At 36.0% G+C, this 19,366-nt stretch overlaps 1 protein-coding gene across 10 annotated transcripts in view; it reads right to left on the reverse strand.

The window, feature by feature from the left end:
• The window catches only part of LOC108697630 (1-phosphatidylinositol 4,5-bisphosphate phosphodiesterase eta-2), a 400,986-nt gene that overhangs the window by 72,623 nt on the left and 308,997 nt on the right, over window positions 1–19,366 (reverse strand). For all 10 annotated transcript variants that reach the window (XM_041571413.1, XM_041571420.1, XM_041571414.1 and 7 more), the window contains 5 exons: window positions 17,612–17,782; window positions 12,931–13,024; window positions 6,247–6,450; window positions 4,179–4,299; window positions 1,069–1,240 (listed from right to left, as the gene is read on the reverse strand). In XM_041571413.1, coding sequence (XP_041427347.1) covers window positions 1,069–1,240; window positions 4,179–4,299; window positions 6,247–6,450; window positions 12,931–13,024; window positions 17,612–17,782 — 762 coding nt within the window. The remainder of the gene's footprint in view (window positions 1–1,068; window positions 1,241–4,178; window positions 4,300–6,246; window positions 6,451–12,930; window positions 13,025–17,611; window positions 17,783–19,366) is intronic.

Consider the following 19,366-nt stretch of genomic DNA (forward strand, 5'->3'; position numbering starts at 1 on the left):
TTTGTCTACTAAAAATATTTAAACATTAAACAAACCCAATAGGCTGTTTAAGGATTAATAAGGAAATAAGGATTAATTATATCTTAGCTTGGATCAAGTACAAGGTACAGTTTTATTATTACAGAGAAAAAGGAAATCATTTTTTTTAAAAATTGGATTATTTGGATTAAATGGAGTCTATGGGAGAAGTACAAAAAGCTCTCGCACACCCTTGCCTTCTTCCCGGTAGATAAGTCTGGTGCACAATATTAAAGGTTCGGCAACCTCAAATCACATAGTACAAAAGAAATCCAATGGTACACAGAACTGCTGCATGCAAGGATCTGGATAATGGGTTTCCAGATAACTTGAAATAGGTTTACGAGCCGCAATCTTAATGTTATACTAAGGCAAGTCATTTTCAGAAGATTTGTCACCCACAGTAGCGCTGATTTAGCTGCAGGTGACAGATTGTACCGTATCCGTCACTTCCATATAAAAATCGAAATATTGAAAGGAGGCATTCTTGGTATTAGTATCAAACAGTAATATTACACTCTTTTTGTATCTGTAAAGAAAAATGTGTTACATTTGTTTATTCATTTTGCTGTCCTTATTAAATGATTTCACAAAAATAATACCAAAAATTGTTATATAATGCCTGTTTCATGGCTCTCTCAGAGACAGCATCAAGTGCTGTTCTCTACCTACAGAACAAGTTCAAGTGAACATTGTCCTACTCATTGGAATATATTCAGTATATCTGGGGACAGATCAAAGTTTTTAAAATGGCCATCCATGGTTATAAACCATCACGTTAATGTTTTATGACAATGAATTCTATTATAGCGAGAAACTATAATAAAATGCAGTAGATACAGAATATATCACAGTATGTAGAATATATTGGTACTGATGTAAGTGGACTATTCTTCAACATAAACAAAAAATATTGTTGCTAGTTGGTATTCCTGGCATGCACAGGAGGAAAAGCCAACAATATCCAACTTCTACAAGATGAAACATTTTCTTCATTTTTTTTTTATAAAACTCTTACAATGTTATATAAAGACGTTCAGTCATATTTACCTTCACTAATATTTTCCCCCTTAGGCTTTGTGGCGAAGGCAGTTTTGTTGAATCTTCATTGACTACATCAGAGAGATTTAATTGGTCACCCAAGATTTCAATCAGGTACTGAGCCATCTTTTTCTGCTGCACCACACTGCAGTGGTTTTCAATAGACAAGATGACAGGGTAGCTGCCAAAAGAAATTCCAACGGGAGACTGTGAGTTCTTAAAAAAATGACTGATATTTGACTGCAATTAAAATGCTGGGAAGCAGCAGTTATAAAGAAGGAACAGAGAAAGTGAATTTGGAACATAGATCTTGAATGCTTAATACAGTAGTTAGAAACATGTTGCATCTAGGTGTGGATTTTTTAGAGTCACAAAGCTTAGTACATCAGCTTTTAATTACACTGCCTTTTTATTCTCCCATCCATATACTGGCTTTTGATAGGGAATTCCAAATGAAATTTTCTAGAGTTTAAGTTATTGTCCTGCAAAATAGAATTGGCTGCCTGGATCTCTTGCCACATCAGGGCTCTATTGGCTTGATATTGTGCAGTACAGGTATGGGACCTGTTATTCAGAATCTTTCCGTAATTTGGATCTTTATACCTTAAGGGGCAGATTTATCAAGGGTCGAAAGTGGAAAATACTTCGAAATTCGACCATCCAAAAGAATCCTCCAACATTCGAAGTAGGAGGATTTTACTCATCGTACATCAAATCGTAAGATTGGAACGATTTTATCGTACGATTCTCCAGCGAAACCCAAAAACTTACAAATATGCTCTGGCAGGTCCCCATAGGCTAACATAGCACTTAGGCAGGTTTAAGTTGGTGAAGTATTGAAGTCGAAGTTTTTTTAAAGAAACAGTACTTCGATTATGGAATGGTTGAATATTCAAATGATTTTTACTTTGAATCGAAGTCGAAGTAAATTCGAAGTCGTAGTATCCAAAAAATTACTTCGAAATTCTAGCTTTTTGTACTTCGAAAATTAACTCAAACCTTAGTAAATCTGCCCCTAAGTCTACTAAAAATCATGTAAACATTAAATAAACCCAATTGGCTGGTTTTGCTTCCAATAAAAATTAATAATAGATTGGTTTGGTACATGGTACTGTTTTATTATTACAAAAGGAAATCATTTTTAAACATTTTTATTAATTGGATAAAATGGAGTCTTTGGGAGATGGTCTTTCTGTAATTTGGAGCTTTCTGGATAACAGGTTTCCGGATAACAGATCCCACGCCTGTATCCTGTGTAAAGTGTAAACTTGTAAATCTTATAACTTTTAGACTTTTTAACAATATATTCCACACCATGATACAGATATAAATGCATCAAATCCTCTATGTAAATTAGAAATTAAATATTTAGCAATCAAATAAAAATTGCCATTCACAATGCTCGCTATCACTGTCAATCTGATAACCTATCTTTGTAAAACTACAGTACAATGTCCTGCTGAATACAAATGATACTTTATTGATGCTTTTTTCAAAGTTCTGCTGTATTGAACCAATCTGTGGAATTTCGCATACTGTATGTATGCTGATCTAGGGACTATAGTTTTTCTTTTGTTTTTCACAGAAGCATGGGAACAATAAAAATCAGTAAAAGAAATACATTGAATTTTGTTTTATTGCAGAATCCAACTACAGGCATATTCTCTAAGCACTTCAAAGAGGTACTCTAAGGGGAGCAGTGGTAGGTGGTCATTGGGGAAATGTTATATATGAAGAATAAATCATGTCTTCTGTTTTGCTCCTCATCACAAATGTATGCATTTGTTATTACATATCCATTTTATAGCAGCAGCGTGCCTTTTTGCTGATCCCTTTCAGCTGTAAACATAGACTGATTAAAAACTGGTACGCGTAACAATTAGAAACACAAAACACAGAGTTGGTGCTACTGGGCATTCAGTGAGAAATATATCTGAGTGCTTTGGAGGCCCTCCGTGCTGCACTAGCCACAGCAAAACATACATATAAAGAAGTGATCACAGATTAGCAAACCCCCTGAGATATAATCAGTTCAGCAAAATCAACAGTTCAGCATAGACCCTTACATTTTTATGCAGCTGTGTTGAAGGAAAATAAACTTATACACCACTGCTATGATTACAAGTTCTTTTATGGTAATTGTGCACAATCGTTAGCAACATAAACAAGCATCAAGCATTACAAATGTTAAAACGTGAAAGTTATAACAGTTCATGACATATTATTGTTCCAGGGCTAATTTAGCAGCATAACTACCAACTACTGGAAGGGAGGGGGGAGGAATGAAGTCAGGGGAAAGGGGGACCCAGATTGTCGCAAGGTCTGCTGTGGTGGAGGTCTGGCTCCCTATGTTATGCCACTTTGTTAAGATATGTAGCTATTCACTTTACTTAGAGCACAACTAGTGAAACCAGGGCAACACAAGTAGTGTGCAGTGAAAAAGAAGCCCAATATCACTTGAAAGGTTGATTTAATGCTAATTGTTAGCCTTTTTAGCCATAAGGGGTTCACTCCAGTGCCAGAGTGAAGTGTCATTTCCAAGCACCAAATTAAGACTATAAAGACACAAAAAAATCCTGTGGGTTGACTCACGTAAATGCTTTACATTACTGCTTATTAATGCAATTTACTAATCACCTTATTCTGTCCATTGTAAATAAACAATGTAATAAAATAAAATAAATGTAATAATGTTAATAAAAACAATTGTAATACAGTATTGCCATTAACTATTTTTATTCTCTCAATTTCCTTACAACTATGAAGGCAAGTACAACATCTTCCTTTTTTTCAAGTTTGCATTTAAACATGAGGGAGAGAATGGTACAGTATCTGCTACAAAGCAGAAGCAGAAATAGAAATACTAGGGCAGAACCATTCCTAAAACTTCAAAAATAGTCACAACAGATGCTTCAACCCAGACAAATCTTATGGTAGAAACAGAAGGCATACAGAAAAATAGTGTTCTGTGAATGTAGTAAGATGTAACATCATTTTTGTCTCAATGAAAAGATTCCCTTCATACTTTCTACAACTTATTCCAAGGAAAAGGATGACTAACAACTTACTCATTTTTGATCTACAACTTATTCCAAGGAAAAGGATGACTAACAACTTACTCATTTTTGATGAATGCATATTTGTTAATAGTTTCTATCACATCTTTGAAAAGAATTTTAGAGGTTAAAGTATAGCCATGATGAACAATTGGTTCTCCGTCAGGTCCATCCCAACAGTCAACTGTAGAAAGAAAAGAAAAACGTATATTTTCAGATATTTTCATTGTAATTGCAGGTAACGTTGCTCTACCGTGTAAGCCAGTAAAAATGTTACAGGGCAACCCTTTTGAAATAAAAAAATAACAAAAGTGGTAAAGGTGATACATTTATTGGCTAACTAATCTAATCATAGAAAGTTTTCAGAACATTTTAGTTCCTTTTTTTCCAAGCTGATTACACTAATATAATCAGCTTGAAAAATGAACAAAATGTTCTGAAAGCTTGCTATGATTTTATTAGTTAGCCAATAAAGGTATCACCTTTACCACTTTTGTTATTTTTTTTTTTTTTATTTCCAAAGGGTTGCCCTGTAACAGATATTTTCAGTAATACGACAAAATGCAGCAGTGGTTGGGGCCCTTCAGCAACGGTGAAAAAGACTTACTGTACAACAGATTATTTCAGATTTGAGCACCAGAGTTTGAGCACCTGCCTTTTAAAAATGTTTAGCTCTTATCAAGGTTATATAGTGAATAAAGTATCCCCTCTTACAAAATATAAGGATACTATAAGTTACCGAGGAGTTCCATGACCATATAAAAACACGAGGCCGAAGGTAACGTCTAATATCCTCATATTTTGCAACTGGGGGTACTTTATTTATTATAATACACAAGTTTCAGTGAGTCATGTGACAGAAATGACATCAGAACTCACCGTTTATAACTGATGACATCAGAACTCACCGTTTATAAGGATATAATTTACAAGATATTCATGGCTTTTGTATATTATAGATATATTATACATTTTCAGAACCAAGGGACTAAAAGGTGTGTCTGGGGTTTCGCTGCACATACAGTGTCCACTAACACAAAGAATCTCTGACTTTACCACTTACCATAGGGCAGACAGTAAGTACAGGGCGACATTGCAGCCTGCGCTCACCAGTGCAACCTCAATGTCATTCAGACATGCAATTTTAGGCAATGAGTAAGGGGCCAATGGGGAAGACCTATGTGCCTCCCACCAGTTGCCCCCCCATGAATACATTACTGATGAACGCAGGCAGTGTATTCATTTATACTGTATTAATTGGGCACATGTCCCAGTGATCCATTTTGGAGTGCAGAGACTTGCAGCAATTCAGAAAAGTGCAGGGCACAAGTGTGCAAATAACATTGCGGTTTTTGCACTTCGAAAAAAAGGGGATAAAGAGGGCCCTTCCCAAAAGAACTTACAATCTAAAAGACTTGTTTTGTGAGGTCTACACCAATTGGCCACCCACTCACTGGGTCAACAAACAGATCATACATCAAGGATGCTTGATGCCAATATTATTAACTGGGAAAAAAAAGAAAAATATAAGAAGGCCAGTATTTTTTTTCTAGAAAACGTTGCAATCCTACCAATTAGGCCAGTGAGTGTCCCATAGATGGACTGGTAAGTTGTCTGGCAGCTTTTATTGACCCATGATGACCAATTTAATTTTGAAATTCACCTCCATGCTACTTGAAGCACATACTCCAATCAAAAGTGGTAGGACTGCAGTACTTTTGAAAACAGTCGAAAACAACTGGGCAAAATACATGAAGATAATTCATGCATAAAACAACTCCAGGCAATAAATTCTAATCCAGGATTTGCGGATATATTGAAGGGGGATAAAACCATATTTAAGCTGGAAAAGCTTCCAGTGTCTGACTTCATACCAGTTTGATCATTCATTACTACATACATTAGAACTATGCTTGCATTCATTTAAATAATACCAACATATATAATACAAATGAGAACTATTAATCTCTACTACAGCAGTGCATTTATTTTAATGCATTCAGAAAAGAAATTTACATGATACGTTTGGAATTGTGAGAGATAAAGCAGTGTTCATTTATTTAAAAGAAGGCAAACAAAGTCAATGCAGGTACCAAAAGGTGAATAATATTTATTGAATCTAATTTCTTACCCTCCACACAACGGCAGCCGGCTTGCAATACCCACGCATACATGTCTACTCGAGACTGAGACATTAACTGATCTCCCATTAGATATGTGTTGTGAGAGGATGCAATGAAATAGTTACTCAAGGGTAAGGTCATATCCTGATTCACTTGATAGTGGTCCGGATTGAAGATATCGCCTGCTGGACTGCGCATATAGTTGGTGAAACCTGCAAGCAATGAATCACAGGCATAAGTTTAATTCAATAAGTGTCAACACTTTGTATTCACAGAGCCTTCCCTGATCCATGGTTAAACTTTTCACAAATGGAACCTAAACTTTCAAGAAACATTAGAAACTTTGTTTTGAGTGGTACAGATAGCAGTCAGGAAGATCAAGTTTTGCCTGTGATTAGAAAGTGGTTTATAAACTTTTTTTTTTTCTTCAAAAATGATGATAGTTGATAGTTGAGTTGCAACACTGTCTGTAAAGGGTAATTCTAAGTGAATGCTGCTAATGTGCTTCCCACTTAGAATCCAAATGAGACAACCAGAACTATGCTGTTTAACGTTGTCCTCTTTGCAGTCTATGAAGGAGTTGCTGCAATCAAGTCTCTTATTATCAGTGAGAATGGAGTTCAGATCAGTGATTGCCTCTATAAGGAATTTTGGTGAAGACATATACTGTGTGCTTGGCTCTCACATATGATAAAACCACCCTATAGTATTGCAATCTAGTGGCACAATACTGATGGACAAGATCAAGCATTCTGTCAATTCTACATTTGGTTTTCTCCAGTGCATTTCATAAAGTCTATCTCCAAATTACAGTCAAATTACATTATATTCTCTCATTATTCAGCCCTATTCCTCTCAGATTTATATAACAATTCCCCTCAGAACAGAGTAGAACCTGATCTTTTATGGAACTGAAAGTCATTGTTCTTCATTATCAGAGCTGTGCCCATAACAGAACTATATATACTGTATTTCAAGTGTTGTTGAAAAGACTTGCAGAGCGCCATATACAGTATATATACACACAAATGCACACATATAGGTATTGGATCTATTATCTGGAATGCTTGGGACCTGGGAATTTCCAGTTAAGGAGACTTTTTGTAATTTGGATCTATACTATACAAATATAAACATCAAATAAACCCAAAGCATTTGAAATCACGCAGCTTACTTAGGCGAAAGTGTCATCTGCTGTTTTCTTAGTACAGAGGAAAACAGAATAAACCAAAAGAATATAATAATTTTCTTAATTCTATGGGAATAGACTTCCAGAGCTTTCTGGATAATGGGTTTCTGTATAAGAGATCCTTTACCTATAGCTCTCCATAATATGTAGATTTTATAAATACAAGTGACTGCAAAGTATTTTAACATGGAAGGGTCTGGCTTGCATTATTTTACATGTACTGGAGAGGGCATCCATACCAATAGGTTAACAGATTCATGATAACTATTGCTAGCTAGCACAAGAGCAGAAAAGGTTTCCTTTGCATTGAATGTGAGAGCAGATGATAAACTGGTCAGCATAGTTTAACCTTGTACCATGATGCAAAGGAAATCTGTGCTAAACAGATCACATCCAATATACGTGGGCACCCAATAGGGTTGATTAAGCGGTAGATTTAGTAAGGTTCGAGTGAATTTTCGAAATACAAAAAGTTTGAATTTCGGAGTAATTTTTTGAATACTTCGACCAACGAATAGGATACAACTACTTCAAATTTACTTTGATTCGAAGTAAAAATCGTTTGACTATCCGATAATCAAAGTACTGTCTCTTTAAAAAAAACTTCGACTTCAAATACTTCGCCAACTTAAACCTGCCGAAGTGCTATGTTGGCCTATGGGGACCTTCCAGAGCAATTTTAAGTTTTTTATTATTGAAAGAAAATCGTACAATCGTACTATGATCGGAATACGATCGTACGATGAATAAAATCCTCCGACTTCGAATTCGAATGTCAGAGGATTCTATTCGATGGTCGAATTTCAAAGTATTTTCCACTTCGAAATTCGACCCTTGATAAATCTGCACCTAAGTGTATTGCTTCACTTCTTCTTACTTTTTTCTAAAGCTAGAATGTAGAATTATTTACATTTTTCTAAGCACTGAATGTAAACGGACATTACATCATAAGCACTATTTTGTATTATTTTATACATAGCTACAATGTTATGCAGTTGTAACATCTTGTGACTCAGTTTAATGATATATTGTCATGTTGGGGCTTGATTATATTAATATATATAATAAGTGGCAAGTGTTTAATGATAAAGTAGGTCCCTCTCCTGTAACGCTTACAATCTCATTGCATATGGTTAGTGTATCAACACAAATAGCAGGGAAATAAGAGACCATCAGGCCATGAAAAGAATCTAGTGATTTTCTTGTATAACTCAACAGGAGGACTATGTCAGGTAATAAGGATACCTGTAACTTAAAGGCAGTGGTATTTTAGGCAAGGCTAAGGCCTATAGCACATGGGGTGATCCTTAGGCATTTTGCCCATTACGTCCCACAGGAAAATCTGTAAAAGTTGTCAATCATTTGAAAAACACAATTGCTAGGATTTGCTGGTGATTTAAATTCAACACAATGGGTGATATTATGAGGTCATTCAAATGTGTTGGTGCAGTGTTTTTTGGCACATCAAATACAGTGAGTAAAATGCTGGAGAATTGGACGTAGTCCTAAAACTGCAAATTGAGCCAGTAATGATTTCACAAAAGTTGTGAGGAGTAAAAGCAAAACTAATATTAAATATTAACTTTTTAATTTCTTTATACAAGGACAAAATAAAAAATTGAAGCTAGAACCAAAAACAACCCTCGTTTTGCCAAATATCACTGTAAGGGGCCAGGATTTAATTGATTGGTGCGATTTTGTTATAACCAAGTCTTATTACTCAGCAGTGTTATGGCGCCCTCTTTTCTCCATTTAGGTAACATCCATCTAGCACAGAATTTATAATTACAGTGTTTGCTTCAGTCAACGTGACCTACTCTGATACCAGCATTATGTTTTCAGAACAATCAGAGAAATGATAAGCACCCAATTACATCTAGTACTAATGGAGGAGCATTCATTTGTCTTGAACAAAAGAGCTGTCAGACTAAATGGCATCGAGTTGAATCTTACCTGTACTCCATAGAATTCAAATCTTTTTCTCCTGTTTTAAAAGTTTAAATATGTTTGGTTCATTTCTATTCATGCAACTTTATCACAAAAGTAAGCATATTATATAAAACAAAAAAAAAACACAATTATTCCAGAGGTGCCCACACTTTTTCTCATGAGGGGTCTAGTTTTAATGAAGTAATTGAATTGGGGTCCAACATAACTGCGATACATACACATATTGCACAGAGCTAAACAAGTATTGTTGCATTTTAGTTGTTCACTAAAACTGTATGTGGCCAATGTTGGGCTGCTGTTCTACTGGACACCAATTCAAGATATACTGGTAAACTGCATCCTACCTTTGAGTACCCCTGCAATACACACACAACCGAGATGTTTTTTTTTTTTTTTGTTTGAATTAGTTGGCAACTCTCAGGAAGCTGCATGACTAATGCAAGACATCAATTACAAAAGCAATTACAAGTATAGTTAGATGGATTGCTTTTATCGAAGCTATGGATTAAAGGGGACCTTCACCCCAAAAAAAATATTCAAAAACCTATTTTATTACATCAGTCAAGCCAAATGAACTTTAATTACACTATATAAACTATTTGAATCTTGTTTCCTTCAGTCTGGGAATTCATAATTATAGCAAGCAGGCAGGAGCCATTTTTTTACAAAAAAACACACCAGCACACGAGACTTGTATCTGCAGGGCAAGCCCTTGCAAAAGTTTTTTACTGCAGTGATGAAACGTTTCGGGGCTCCGCCCCTTTGTCAAGCATCCTCCATCCATTGAGCACCGAGCTAATCTATACATCTACATAATGGGTGTGCGAGGGTCTACTCCAATCGAAGGAGCCATTTTTTAGACACTGTTATTAAGACAAACCTTGCATCATCTCAGAATCTTGTTTGTGCACCAGAATGAGGGACCCGATGTCCATCCCCATGTCCTGGCTACACAATTAAATGGTGAAGAGAATGGGGGGAATGTGTGGAGAGCAGGGACATCTAGGAAGTGCTGAATGGAAAGTGAAAGTAATTGTCTGCCCTGCCTCTATGCCTAAAGACTTATTATACAGATTTTTGTGTCTGGGTGACAGGTCCTTTTTAAAGATTCTTGTTTCCAGGCGTGCTCCTTGCCCTTTCGTATACTCGCTCAACTTTCTGATGAATGTTGAGCAAGTGCACTTATTGACACTGTGTAAACATGGTGTTATCGCCACCCTGAATATGGAAGTAACAGGGTTCCAACAGCAGACTGTGTTAACAGTTGTAGCAGACTTGTGACAAAAGAAATGCACACTAAGTGGCAGATTTATCAAGGATTGAATAGTAAATTCAAATTTTCGAGGGTCAAAATTCACACATTCAAATTTAAATCCCTTTAATCTAATGTAAATTTGAATGTGAGATTTTCACACCTCGACTATGGAGACAGTCCTAATTAATATTTGCTACCTAAAACCTGCCGAGTTCATATCATGAGTTCAAGTCAATGGCAGAGGTCCATTGAGCCATTTGGAGATGTGAATTGCCTTCCTGACATTTTTTTTTTTTGGGAAAAAAAACTAGATTCGTATGAATCGAATACAATTCAAATACGATTCAAATGTTCTGGTCGGAATCATTCGATTAAATATTAGACATTCACGTTTTTTCTTAAGTAACCTCCCAGTTGAATTGAGAGTATATTCGAATTAAAAAAAATTCCCATGAATTCGAAATTTGACCTTTGATAAATGAGCCTCTATAATAAGTGTTGGAAGTTGTGCTAATGTTAGCTGCAACTTGCATCCAATTTTCTAGCACATGTACATGCCTGCAACTGCATTTGTTTTAATGTGTTGGACACAATTGTGGCAATAGCCCCCACATGACTGTAAGGACACAAATTATAGGAAAAAATGCTTTGTTATGGGTAAAAGCTGATATGTGCCCAAATTGGCACTTTGCACTGTAACTTAACAGGTAGAATATGTTTTGTGAACACAAATACAATATAAATAACATCCTTAGGGATTCCAGATTGTGCCTACAGAGAATTTTCAGGCTTACTTCAGCAGAAGCAAGCAGATAGCATTTCCTTATCTTATAATAAATGCACAAATGCACAAGAAGAAAGGTTCCGAAACGTCTGTGGCCAGTGTTCTGCTTAAAGAAAAATGCACTGAAGCGAGACCATATTTCACATCTCCCCTTCCATTTAACAGCAGCTCTTGTGCAGAGAATGAATCCAACCATACCCTTAGCCTAACTTTTTTTTATATGAACCGACAGTGAAATGTTGACATTTTTATTTTCCAGCTGTGTGACTTAAATCTTTCAGTAGTTACATTAATAGTTCCTCTGTGCAACTGGAAAATGGAACTAAAATGCATGTGACCTGAAGTCACTGTTAAACTATGAAGGAAAGGCTACACTTCTGCAGTATTGGGAGAAAAACATGTATCTGAGAGTGCACTGCTCACTTTCTTAGGTATATAACTATGGTGCAGACCGAGAATTATTTCGTATTTTTACTATGGCTGCTTCTCTGTTTTGTGTGTTTGCTTTTATTTTTCTGTTTGTGTGTGCATAATAATCTCATAGAGGAAATTTAAAGCAGTCACAATTGAGTCATTTAACAGACACGGAACAGTTTAAGAAGGCACATTGTAGCAACTTAATTGCCTGTGTTCTGAATGAACATTAGGCAGCATACATATTCATAAAGTGCATAGTGATATCATTTATTATTATTAATATCATGGGGCTGGTAACATTACTAAAATGTGTATTAACCATTTAACTGTTGTTTGCAGGCATAGATAAACAATCCGAATATTAAGTATGTCATTATTTTTGCTGGTATGAGGTACAAATGCAGCCAATGTTATCCCAAAAATACAATTAGGGTGGTGGCATGCAGGGGAAATTAGTCGCCCAGTGACAAATCTATTCTTTAGGCGACTTCTCCCTGGTGATTCACATTCTAGTCAGCGGGAAGGCATTTTGGGGAGATTAGTTGCCCCAAGAAGAAGAAGATTTGTTGCTGGGTGACTAATCTGCCTGGAACGCTACATGTGCAACCACCCTTAGACCTTGAGACATATATGTTTGTATGCCTTTATATGGTGCGGTTTACGGTGTAGGGATGCAGCTAGGAATAGTTAGCTTTGGGATTGCCATAGAAATAACCTAGATAACTGTGGTTACATTTGTAACTGTTTTTCATCAGTACTTTATGCTTATTACTAAAAATGACAGCCACATATTCCTTTGAATATTTATAGTTTTGCTGGGTTTAAACATTGAATATTCTTTTTAAGCCCAAACTGTGCAGCCTCGCTGTACTTATCTACAATTCCCATCATCTAATAGGAAACCACAGTTAATCAAAAGGCAGAAGGTTGCATTTTGAGTATTTATGGTGCATGTTATTACTAGTAAGAGACAGTCTTCTTAAATAATGGCCTGCACAACAAAAGAACCGAGAACAAGCAACAACAGCATTTTGTTATAATTATACTGTATATTGAGCTATGCTCTATATGTTAGCAGCAAATGTGAGGATACATACCATCTATTCCAAGCACCCCTTGATTTTTATTCTCTGGACATGGTTCAAATTTACCAACAATATCCAAGCAGTATTCCTTTCTCACATTCATCATCTGTGGTATAAATAAAAGAAAGTTATAAAGTGGATAATCTAATTTTAGAAGCCTGCACCACTGTTCTTTATCAAATACAGCAATCCAATTTCCTAACCTAATGCTTGGAGGGCTTGTAATCAACCAATAGAATTCCAGTGTCTGTCTCTCTGTGTCAAGTTCAATAGCAAACAGTAAGCATTTACACTCAATAATAGCTACTGATAATAGGTGATGAAGTACGCAGGCTCATTTGGCTTTTAGAGGTCATATTGTTTGTCAGCCATTAAATCCATGGGGTACCTATTTGAAGAGTTCTCGGGTGCTAAAGCCCAAAAATGTCTTGTAATGGAGGATTAAAGGATTCGGTTATCTAGCAGTGCTTGTAATGTAGGAGAGGCAAATTGCCTGACTTTTCAGATTTCAACCTAGAAACAAAGAAACTAAAAAAGCAAACATGCTAGACAGCTCGCAAAGAAATAAACAAAAGGAACACCAAGAGCCCCAATAGTGTAATATGTATTGGTAAGGGATAATGAAATAAGAGTAGATAACATATACTAGTATATATATATATATATATATATATATATATATATATATATATATATATATATATATATATATATATATATATATATATATATATATATATATATATATATATATATATATATATATATATATAAAACAATATATATATATATACTCACAAACCAAGGTTACCAATAGGCAACCACTGTAAAGGTAGGTGGGGAGATTGTCCTGACCCCACTCAGGATTAAGAAGTCGCTCTCTGTAGATAGAAAAAGGGTATCAACCCTCCACCCAGGGTGGACTTAGTATTGTATAAAAAGAACAGAGGCGCCAAAAGAATAAAAGGATATAAACGAGTTTAAAAACCAAAACAATCCGTGCAACGCGTTTCACGGGCTCAGAAGCGGGTCTGAGCCCGTGAAACGCGTTGCACTGTCAATGATGTCTGAAGTCATTATTTGGTATTAGGCTACAGGTGATGTCTTGCCATTTCTTATGTTGCAGACCTATTTTGTGTTCTACCACTTCTACAAAAACACTTCTAAGTATCTAGAGGTCTATGTACTGTAATACATAACCTTCTGGATAACAGGTTTCCAGATAAGGGATTCAATACCTGTATTAGCCATTAAGTACAAGTATGGGACCTCTTATCAAGAAACTATTCAAGTTTGTCCAGGGTATTATACAAGGATATGGTACTGTATTTATTGTACCAGGTGTTCTAGGATTTATCCTGCCATATGCTCTGGTGATATTATAATGCAGTTGGTACTGATTATATTCTGCCAAGCATTTATTTTACTTGGATGCATTTGTATGCCATTTGACAAACAATGGAAAATATTGATTTAATTAGCTGAAACTATAAAAAAAAGAGAAAGAAAAAAGCCCCTCCGCTTATGAAGCAGCCTCATTTTTTTAAAGACTGCTCTGCGGATGTTGCGCTTATGGGTTTGATTAATGCAGTTTTCCATTAAGTGATCTCCCAGATCAGAAACACAATCATTCAATGTGTCATCTCACTTGTTGCCTAATTCATGTTTCAGCAGAATTTTCCCAATAATGGGTTGCGGCTGTCTTCTTTCTAGTTCAACTCTGGAACATTATTTGTACACTTCTAATGTGGTATGAGCTTGACATCGGAGTGAGAAAATGCCTGCCTTGTTTTCTGCCTTCCTATTGTATTAATGTCCTCAAAATATAACGGATATATGCTTCCTTAAAAAAAAAAAATCACAGTCAATCCTTTATTTTTAATAAAAAGTGATTTCCACGTACTTCAAGGACTCTTTATATAAATAATTGTTTACATGCTTTAATTCAGAGCCAGTTGTGCAACAAAGTGGCCAGAAATGGGGCATTCTTGTGTAATAGAATGAATTAGTATGAATTCAAGCTTGTGTGTGGCCACTCTTAGTTAGTTTTTGCCCTCACAGTTTAAGTCTTAGTACAGCTGAGCAGACATTGGATCAGCTGAATTGGATAACCTACTTTTATTCAAAGTTGTTATTGTAGACCCTGGGTGTAGGTATGAATTGACAATTTATAGTTACACCAGCTCTCCCAGTGAAAAACTACTTGCAGCAGCAGGAGAGGGTTACGCTTGTATGGAAAACTACCTTATAAAATCCCCTGCTATGGTCATAATGAGGAAACCTAAATTCTGAAATTATTTATTAGGGGTCCACCTCTTTTTGGTGTGCTTTGTGGCATGGTTTCTTGGACTTTGCAGGAGAAGGGATATATTTGAAAGTGTACATATCTCTATGTAGTTCTTGCTGTTGAGGAAATATTCATCCATTAGAGGGAGCACAAAAATGATAATTTTATTATTTTTGGACCTAGAAAACACCCATTTTATTTTATATACATTTGTAAAGCCACATTGGGTAGAATACAATTATTAGAGCAAAGATTAAGCAACACTTTACATAGGGCCTTATTTACAAAAGATTTTTATTTTTACTGATTAGTAAAAAGTAAGTAACTGTAAAAGGCAAAATGATAATTTCAGATGACATAATAGTAAGATTGCCATGGGCAGGGTGGACTGGGCCAGTGGGACACAGAGAAAAAAACCCAGTGGGCCCAACCAACCCAGGCCCACTCTCTGCCTGAAGCCTTTTCCGTGGCTTCCAACCTCCCTCCCTGTTCTCCGACATGGCAGGCCAGAAGGGGGTGTCACAGCTCATGCTGGAATGCTGAGTCTAGGACAGGGGTCCCTGGGGAGGTAAAACAAATCCATTCTAAGCTGCTTTAGATTTGGAATCATGTTTCTATAAAAATAAAAAGCAAGAAGTCTAAAAAAGGATACGATTTTCAGATATATCATCTGAACAACCCACTGGGAGGACCCCTTACAAAGGTCAATAAGTGGTGACTTAGTCTAGAGGGGAGTCAGCTGTTTTTATAGGCGTTTGTATGGCCATCTTAAGGTGGTCTACAGTCTAGTTAACATTACAGTATATTATGCCAATTATCAAAGAAAGGAATAATTTTCCAGAATCAGAAGATGGATTACAAGATACAATGTGATTCTGGAATGATGAAACTAAATGGCAACATAAAAACATACATAAAAGCCTTCTTGCAGAAGTGGTTGGGTCTTACCCAGTAAATTAATGCAAACTTGTAGGGGTTAAACATAAATATCTTAAGATTTTTGAAACCAGAAGTAAGATCCAATCAGAAGATTGGATCGACCAACTGATTCTTTCCTATCAGCAAATTCTCTGTTTCTGATTTGAGGTGTAGAAAAGAATGAAGAGGAAAAAAAAAAGAAAGGTGTATCCTATTGGATGAAAAATAAAGGTAATATACAGACTATGATTTCTGCCACAATAAGATATGTCAACTGTAATAAAATGAAATGTGCTGACAATGCTATAGCGAATTGCACAGAGAAAGCATGGAAAGGTAATTACCGCTCTCCACAAAAACTCGAACTCAAGCACTGTCTATATTATAAAAAAATACTGCATACCTTTGTTGTGTATCCCATATCTTTTTATACAGCCACTTGTGTAATTTCTTATTTATTTAAGGTTTCTGTGTGTAAGCATATGACAAACATATGACTTTCAGCTTTCCAAATAACTATATTTAGCAAAGCCAAAAATGGGCAGAACTATATATAAAACAGCATTGAAACCCAATATTATCAACATGATAAAATCATGATGAAGGCATTTGTTCCATTTCCTAAAGTGAATTTTTTTTTTGAAAATATTAATCTACATTAAAAATTACCTATAGGTCATGTTGATGGGTTTTCACAGATAGTTCTGCTTTTGTAAGTTAATTGTCACTTGAAGTTTCGAAACCTGACTATTTTGCCAACCTGATTGTCCCTTTTTAGTTAGAGTTTCTAATGCTACTGCTGCACAAATATGGCAGCCGCCTCATAGAGGAACAGAGTAGTAAGAAAGGTAATGTAAAATCATCAGGCAAATACTTCTATGGCAAAATTATAAATAGCATTCAAATACAATGTTATGATAGATAATACAAAAGGTTATTTTCTGATGTCAGTATCTCTTTATACATACATTTAAATGTACAGTTTGAGTCTATATAGGTGCCTAGATCATTCCTTGACACAAGGACTCGACAAAAGGACTTTAAAGATCCTGAATCTACAATTTGTTTGCTGTAAAGCTGTAGTCTTGCAGACAGTGTCAGACTGGGATGCCAGGGGCCCACCAGAAAACCTTGACTGAGGGCCCACTTTCTAAACTACCATACCTCCTCTCCTCACTCAACCTCTTTATTCTCCTAGTCTCTTTTCTATACTCTATTCTTCCATTATTAAGCCTCTTTGTTTCCATAAAGAAATAGGGAATGACCATGAAATAGGCTAAATGGTTAGAAGCAAGAGGCCCACTGACACCTGGGCCCAACCGAGAGTTTTCCTGGTATCCCGATGGGCCAGTCCAACACTGCTTGCAAAAACTACTACTATTCCTTGGGGAGCTGTTCTGTTGTTGTCCCCCACCCCATTTACCACTGCATGTACGATGTTTCAGCTAAAATGTCTTTTATTAATGCATACTTTCCAGTGTGAAATACCTTTTGTTCAACTTCTAGAAATCGTTTTAGGTCATCTGGATCCAAGTGGTCCTTGTGGTTGCTGTATGTAAGCATTAGCAGGTATAGATCCCTTCTTGTTGACATCATCTTATAAAATGCACAGAACTCATCAAAACCAAGCGTGCCTTGGTTATCGTCAGTGTCTGCCTCCTGAAATGATAAGAGAGTTGCTGTTTCTACCAGCCATGTTACATCTTCATGCCATGTATGCTATTTAAAATAATATTGTACTATATTTGATGATCACCCAGGTCTACTAAATGCAACGTGGCAACTATACCCTCGTGTCTTTTCTGCAGAACAAATAGAGCAATCAATACCAATTATTAGCACTACATGGAAGTTAATTGAATAACCATTGCATAAACAAGACACAGCCAGAACACAGTGAGCCCTGGTAAATGGAAAGTAACATTTACATTAACATCAGAATATAATGACTTAAAATAAAACCAGCAGATCGATATTCTTATTTTTTGCAGCTTTTTTTGACTGAGGCAAAGCCGTAGGAAAGGGAGAATAATAGCACTATGCATGGGACCCAAGTCAGGCTCTCCACCTTCAGGGAACCCTAAAAATAATTTCGTACCATAAGGGGGTTATTTATCAACGTCCGAATTTATCTCAATATCGGCTGCTACAAACTCCAATCTAACCTGCTCGGGTTTTTAAAGCTTATTTATTACATTTTCCCGAAAATTTGCTTTGCGGGAAAAGCTCAGATTTGCACTATTTTTGTGAATTTTCCCCGAAATCTCGGAATTTTTTGGAGTTTTCACCCGAAAGCTCAGAAAACATTGTGAAATTGCCAAAAACCCCCAACACAACCAACAATCAATGGGACTGTTCCCATTGACTTTTATGCAACCTCGACAGGTTTGAGATGACGTGTTTTTATATTCGGGCTTTTTAGCCCTCGGGGTTTAATAAATTCAGAAAAATTTGTGATTTTATTTAAAAAAAAAAAAAGTCTGATTTTATAATTTCCCCTGATTTCGAGGAATTTCGGGTATTCGGAGCTTAGTAAATAACCCTCTAAGAGTACCTAATGGTATATTGTGAACGTGTTTTTATATTCAGGCTTTTTAGCCCTCTGGGTTTAATAAATTCTGAAAAAATTGTGATTTTATTGAAAAAAAAGTCTGATTTTATAATTTCCCCTGATTTCGAGGAATTTCGGGTATTCGGAGCTTAGTAAATAACCCTCTAAGAGTACCTAATGGTATATCGTGAACACTTAATACAGCATACCACTGTGGCTGCTGTATTTCTGCATTTTGTGTAGAATGCCTCTAAAATGAATTATGGGGCAGTCACCTTTGTAAATGAACACACTATACACACAATTAACTGTAGCATTATACTATGCTTAACTCTTCAACTCAGCTAAGATAAAAAATAATTTTCAAAATAATTATTTAGTGACATTTTTGCATTTGAAGAACTGCAAAGTGTTTTACTTGTCAACAGAGAAAACCCAACAACACACACATGGTTCTGCTTGAAACTAAAAGGCTCATTTGTGTTCACAAATGTCACATGTTGGAGCAAAGTTGATTGTTAAATATAGCAAAATGCAGATGCTTGTAGAATTGTGCTGTCATTGTTTGCTGCGGTAGCTTTGAAATATGCTGGAGGCCATAGCTGCATGCCTCAAATTCATTTAAATACAGGAATAATGCTAGCTTACAGGGTGCATAGAGACGAGATCAACCTTTATTTCCTGCTGCTAAA

This window comes from Xenopus laevis, chromosome 7S (genome assembly GCF_017654675.1).
Source record: "Xenopus laevis strain J_2021 chromosome 7S, Xenopus_laevis_v10.1, whole genome shotgun sequence".
Classification (NCBI taxonomy): Eukaryota; Metazoa; Chordata; class Amphibia; order Anura; family Pipidae; genus Xenopus; species Xenopus laevis.